Consider the following 6,452-nt stretch of genomic DNA (forward strand, 5'->3'; position numbering starts at 1 on the left):
GAATGATACTTAATGGTCCACAATTTTTGTAAGAATTTTAAGGAGCTTTTGAAAGAGAGGACGTTGAGTTTCTTCTAGAAAGAGAATTTCATCTTTCAAATACTAACCATAGCTAGTAGCTCTTGGTGTTCCCATAAAAATGATTGAGGAGATCTCACTAAATGAGCTTATAGCTTAGAGGCTAAAAGTGCGTTTGGATGGAAGGAAATAAAAGAAAAGGAAGTGGATGAATTTAGAGGGAGGAAGAATTCCTTATTTGAATAGCAAATTGGGAGAGAAGAAATTTATAGGGGAGGGAATTGAAAGGATTTGATAGATACTTTTTGTTAAGGTTTCAATCTCTTTAAAGTTAAAAATATTGAAAAGGAAAATTTTTATTTTCCTTCATTTCCCTTCCATTTCCTATTATATAAATAAGAGCTATTTTCCTTTTATTTTTCTTCTTTTTTTTTCTTTCCTTCTTTCTTCTTCCATCTCTCTCTTTTTTCTTCAAAATTATTATCCAAAAATAGTGTAAGAGTCATTAGACTCTACTTAATCTTAGAAGGTTGAGTACAACCACCATGGTTATGCTATCAATCATAAGTCATCGAGTTGAGTTGAGTTCCACTTTGATCATCATATTATTCCACCTAATGCCCCAACTACTACCGATCATTAGCCTATCAACATGTGAAGTGGATTGTTCAAAAATCCTACCTCCCTTAGTATTATCATCATTATTGTTGTTGTTAGTCTTTGTAGACCAACCTTGATCTCCAACCAAAAATCCTTATTCACCCCAAGCAATAACCTAATTATTTAGTTTATTTAATTTTTACTGATTTAATTAATTTTTACCAATTAAAACTAATTTTTATTGATTGAGACTGATTATTACTGATTGAAATTAATTTTTACTGATTGTAATTAATTTTTATTAATTGAGACAGACTATTAGTGATCGAAACTAATTTTTACTGATTGTAATTGATTTTTACTAATTGAGACTGACTATTACTGATCGAAACTATTTTTTACTGATTGTAATTGATTTTTAGTTATTCCATATATTATAACTAAGTTGTACTGATTAAAGTTAATTTTACTGATTGTAACTGATTTTTATTGATTGTAATTGATTGAAATTGAAATCTACTGGTTAAAACTGATTATATTTTGTAAGGTGAACTAAACAAGACCTAAGATAGTGATGATTTTTGATTAGTTTAAGAGTTTTATAAATTTGTTTTGAGCATGAGACTAGAGAACCAAACGATCAACACAGTACCATTTGCAATTTGTAAAGTTCAGCTTAAAATGGTCAATAATAAATCAATTTTTGCTTGGTTTGCTAAAAATAAACCCACACATTATTTATTTATAAATAAATTCACCTATTATTTATGTTTGCTAAAAATAAATCAACCTAATGTTTATAACCTTCTCAAAGCATTTTTTTTTAAGTCAAGAATTAGAAATTAACAATAGTTGAGTTAAATTTCAGCAATTACACTGAATAGGTTTATTTATGAGAAAAATTACAGTTGAGTTAAATAAATAATATATGAGTTTATTTTTAACAGATCGAATAAAAGTAATTTATTTTTGAGCTAATATGTGAGAGTTTGTTTCTCGGTGAGACGATCTCAAAACAAAGAGCTCATATGCTAATAATTATATTAGTTAGGCTTTATTTAACCCATCTACAAAGAGCGTTTTACAGTAAGAACATCTCAAAAAAAATTATAATTTTATTTAATTTTATTTTTAAAAAAATTGAGCGCGTGAAAATGGAATAGGCCTAAGTCGCCAACGTTTACAACTCAAATCCTTGTTGGCGTCCCACAATTGGCGAAAGGTACGATATATACGTGTATATACTTGTGAAAACAAACAAGGACAGATTTCAAACGTACGCGCGATCTTCCATTCGTGAAATCTGCCATTGTTAACTACTGCGCGTGAGCAAATTGTTATGTATGCTATATTTTCTCCTAAATTAGAGTAAAAAAGTCGTACCACACCCGGAATCTTTAACCTTGCAGAAGAATTTGAATTTTGATTTCAACTTCGGTTTCGATTTCAATTTCAATTTCAATTTCGATTTATTGTCGTAGTTTGATTATTAAGCTTGATGATGAATCGTTGCTGTGTGGTGGTTTTATTAATAAGCTTGATGATGATTTTGTCCGAGGGAGTATGGCTGAATCTGCCGACTACAGGGACTAAGTGTGTTTCTGAGGAGATCCAGAATAATGTCGTTGTTGTCGCTGATTACGTTGTTATTGATGAACAAGGTCACGCGTCTCCTACTGTTTCTGCTAAGGTTTTTTTTCACATCTCATTGATTTTATTTAATGATATAGATTTTCTGATTTGAATATTTACTTAGTTTAGTATGGATTGATAAATATTAGTTCCTACTGTCCTACATATGTTCGTCTTTGATTTCAACTATCAAGGTTTCAGCATTGAGAAATTCTAGTTTCGTAGCAACTGCTTTAATGGTCATATGTACTGCTTCCACTGCTTATTGCTTAATGCCTACTGCCTACTGCCTACTGCCTACTGCCTACTGCTTACTGCTTACTACTTAATTGATAGGATCTTATTTTAAAAATAAGATTAATCACTGTTCCTGAAAACGATGCTATTTTAGAGTTCGAACAATGTGTTTCAAACTCCAATATTGCCAAGATCAAGATCGAATGTATAAAGTGTTGTGACAAACAAATTAGCTACCAATGATATTGATGTTTGTAGGAGAAAAATAATTCAATAAAACGACAAAGATTTATTGAGGTTCACCCAATTTAGGATACGTCCTTCGGTGTGTAGTATCTCTCTTATATTATCAAAGGAGTTTAAAGAACTCTCAAATATGGAGAACTCAAATATGAAGAACTACAATAGAGAAGAGATTAGGCTAGTGTTTTGCTTGGCTTATTTTGTGGATGTTTTACAATGGCATTTGAGACCTCTATTTATAAGGGATATCATACTAAGCAACACTTAATACATTAAAGCTATGAATAAATGATAATAAAACAGCCTCAAGCACTTGAAAAGTAAAAATAACATCCTAGGAGCATTTGAAGATCCGCTCGACCAAAGCAGAGGCTTGCTCGGTCGAGCGGGCTACAACAAGCTAATGGAAGTATTCTATTTGTTCGCTCGACCCACCCAGGAGCTCGCTCGGTCGAGCGGCCTGGTCGAGTGACCTTCAGGAGACATTCTGACAGCCTTGCTCGACTAAGCATAGTAGAGCATCTTTTTCACTTCTTCATTAAGACTCATAACTCCCATGATTAAGTCCTACTTCATCACCTTCGTAACTCATGAATCAATTCATACTTTAATCACCATCATAAATCACAAACATTAAGTTACCAACTTAATTCACCCACATTAACACTCATAGTATTTCATCCCTAAGAGTCACTCATGAATGCACACATCAAATGTGCACTCAAGTCACATCATTCATAACAGTTTCTGTTTTAAGATTAAGATCGACCCTAATTTTTTGGGATTAAGGTTATGGCATTGTTGTTGTTGACTGTGTGACACAATTAAGTTAGCACAAATCAGAGTTGTGGTCTTTACACGTTTCCATTTTAAAAATCTGTACATATTTGAACAAACAGCTTGGTGAATAAAATCGAAGACTGATAGCACACTAAGGAGAACTCTGCTACTCAGTTCTTATAACTCCTACTATTTGTTTACTCATTTTAATTATTTCAGGTGACATCTCCTTATGGTAACACTCTCTACCACAATGAAAATGTGACTCATGGTCAGTTTGCATTCACAACTACTGAAATTGGTAATTATGTCGCCTGTTTCTGGGTGGACAATAACCATCAATCTGCAACACTCAATCTTGATTGGAAAATTGGTATTGCTGCCAAAGACTGGGATTCAGTTGCAAAAAAAGAGCATATTGAGGTAAAAAATTGTCAGTTGGCGAATTTGTAGTGTATATCTATTTCATATCTAGTATTAATTATCTTCCATTGGTTTAACATTGTTCATGAGTTATGTAGGGTGTTGAACTTGAACTTAGAAAACTTGAAGCAGCAGTGGAAGCAATCCACGAGAATTTACTTTATTTGAAGAAAAGGTACTTCATGAGACAGCTGTACAATGTACATACATTACACATTGACATGTCATAGCCTGCTTCCTGTATTCTTTTTGATGAATCGGTTTTCTCCCAACTTTTTAATGTGGTTATACTTTTATGTCTATGGTTTTGTGGGTTTAGTGGTGTTTGTAGAATTTTGAATCACATATGACATATGACTAGCACGTTTTTGAACTAATAAAACGATCTAAAATTTGTTTCTTTGAAAATGAAGAATAATGGGGCATATCTTCATGGGGCTGGGAACACCCCCTCCGGAGCCTCTGGTCTTGTTATTAGTTATAGAATTGTGTTGTCCATAAGTTCAAACATATTTGTAAAAGGTGGTTGAGTATTCTTTTTTTTAACGTAGAGTTTGGATGTTCAAACGTTGCCCATTTAAGATTTTCTGTTTGAGATCAACCTCTGAATGATTTCAAATCTGCTAACAACTACAGTGTGGAAGTTCAAACCTTTGTCCATTTAACAATGAACATGGAGATGAAATGACTACGTGGGTTTATTTTATTTTTTTATATTTGCATCATGATAGATGACTGGATGACTACATTTTTCTTGTTAAGTAGTTGAGCTTGTAAGTTGTAGTTACTATTCAGTGTCTATATGTTTAGGATTTCTTCCATTTCAAAATAATTTTAGTACTCCATCCTATTCGCATCAAACATCTCATTTCTTTTTTTTGCACTTCACCATTATTTTTACTATATATTTTATTCTTAATCCATAAGTTAAAATATAGTTTGATGGAATCTTGTTTGATTCATCTCAACGTAAATTTCATTAATATCAACCGTTTATAATTTTTAACTATGTGCATTGGAAAACGTGATGTGAATAGGAGGGAGTAGCTTTGTCCATCTATTTCCTAACCCTTGGTTTGTTTAAATTTTCTCGAAACTTTGAGGACAATGTTATGAGAAACTTGAGCATCAATCTTGCCATAATAAAACTTAACACTTTTTTGTGAATGATCTTCACAGGGAGGCAGACATGAGGGAAGTGAGTGAAACAACCAATGCTAAAGTTGCTTGGTTAAGCATTATGTCCCTTGGTGTAGGGATTGCTGCTTCACTTTTCCAGGTGTGGTATCTGAAGCGCTACTTTCAGAAAAAGAAACTTATATAATTGCCATTGTATCACACCATGAATCTCGAGTAGTCATGTATTGATGAAAAATTGACAAACCGAACAGTGAAGGTCCTTATCTCTTGCTTACTTGAATGGAGGACAAGACATGATAGTTTTAGACCAAACATGGATTATAGCCTATATTCCCGCCTTTAATTTAATGTTATAATTCCATTTTAAAAAAAATTGTAACCAGCTCTAGACCGTCTTATAACCGTTTTTTTGTTTTGGGTTGTTAGTCAGTTTTGGTGCTTATGTATCTAAACGTTTATAGGTGTTACTTGCCTTTCGTGATTTATTATGTGTTTGGATATATCAATGATGAATGGGGGATAATGAAAGGAAGGGAATGGGAAGAGATGTAGAAGTGGGCTTATTTTGTCACTTCAAATACTTGGTGGAACAATTTGTGTTTTTTTGGTTGAGGAATACTTATAGAAGAATTTTTTTTTTTTTTTTTTTTGAGGAATAATTGGGGAAGTGCTTTTTCTAAGGGAAAGGTTAAATGATTCTCCGATTTCCTTCTCCACTGCTTCAATCTAGAGGCAGAGGTATGTTTGGCGAAATTTGAACACATCTCGATCTCCAAAACTAGTTAAATTAAACTTGCTCTAACCCAAATTGTTATATTAATAAAATATGCTTTGATGTGAGATTATTAAACCGAGATTTTTTATGCATAATAATGACTATAAAATAGAACAATATTTGATTGATGTATAGTAGAGTAGTAGTTAATACCTGATCATAAATAATTTTAACTTTGTTTTAGTCACAAATTCTCCCTAAAATTTTGTGAACTTTAATCTCTTATCATGGTCATCGAATAGCAAGGTAAAAGTAGGCTATTGTGTAGGATTTTAAATTTTTTGGATAGCAGGTCAAAGTGGGCTATTGTCTAGGATCTTAAATTTTTAAGATCAAAAAATATTTTTAAATATATAAGGTTGATATTAACTTGAATTAAATTTAAATATAGTTTATATTTTTTTGCTAAATAATATGAATTATTAAAATTTTTTTATAATAATTATAATATAAACACTATAAAACAAAAAAAAGTAAGTTCTCAAAAAAAAAAAAAATGTATTATATAATTTATTACGTCTTAAGTTTTAGAGGCACTTTTATATCTTTTGCTCTAAGACCCAAAACGAAACAGAGCGGTCCTATCTCTTAACTTATTTTTATT

At 31.8% G+C, this 6,452-nt stretch overlaps 1 protein-coding gene across 1 annotated transcript; it reads left to right on the top strand.

Annotated features, from left to right (window-relative positions):
* The first annotated feature begins 1,837 nt into the window (after positions 1-1,837).
* On the top strand, positions 1,838-5,663 carry LOC130825643 (transmembrane emp24 domain-containing protein p24delta3-like). The gene is made up of 4 exons (XM_057690967.1): positions 1,838-2,308; positions 3,730-3,933; positions 4,032-4,108; positions 5,113-5,663. The coding sequence occupies exons 1-4, from the start codon at positions 2,117-2,119 to the stop codon at positions 5,255-5,257; spliced, it is 618 nt and encodes a 205-aa protein (XP_057546950.1). The 5' UTR covers positions 1,838-2,116; the 3' UTR covers positions 5,258-5,663.
* The last annotated feature ends 789 nt before the right edge of the window (positions 5,664-6,452 follow it).

The sequence above is a fragment of the Amaranthus tricolor genome, chromosome 10, assembly GCF_026212465.1.
Source record: "Amaranthus tricolor cultivar Red isolate AtriRed21 chromosome 10, ASM2621246v1, whole genome shotgun sequence".
NCBI lineage: Eukaryota > Viridiplantae > Streptophyta > Magnoliopsida > Caryophyllales > Amaranthaceae > Amaranthus > Amaranthus tricolor.

What these genes read in the sequence shown, in the direction of transcription:
- LOC130825643 (XM_057690967.1), top strand. Translation starts at nt 2,117, where the DNA reads ATGATGAATCGTTGCTGTGTGGTGGTTTTATTAATAAGCTTGATGATG. An exon ending in CAAAAAAAGAGCATATTGAG is followed by an intron (nt 3,934 to 4,031) that starts GTAAAAAATTGT and finishes TGAGTTATGTAG; the next exon opens with GGTGTTGAACTTGAACTTAG. An exon ending in TTACTTTATTTGAAGAAAAG is followed by an intron (nt 4,109 to 5,112) that starts GTACTTCATGAG and finishes TGATCTTCACAG; the next exon opens with GGAGGCAGACATGAGGGAAG.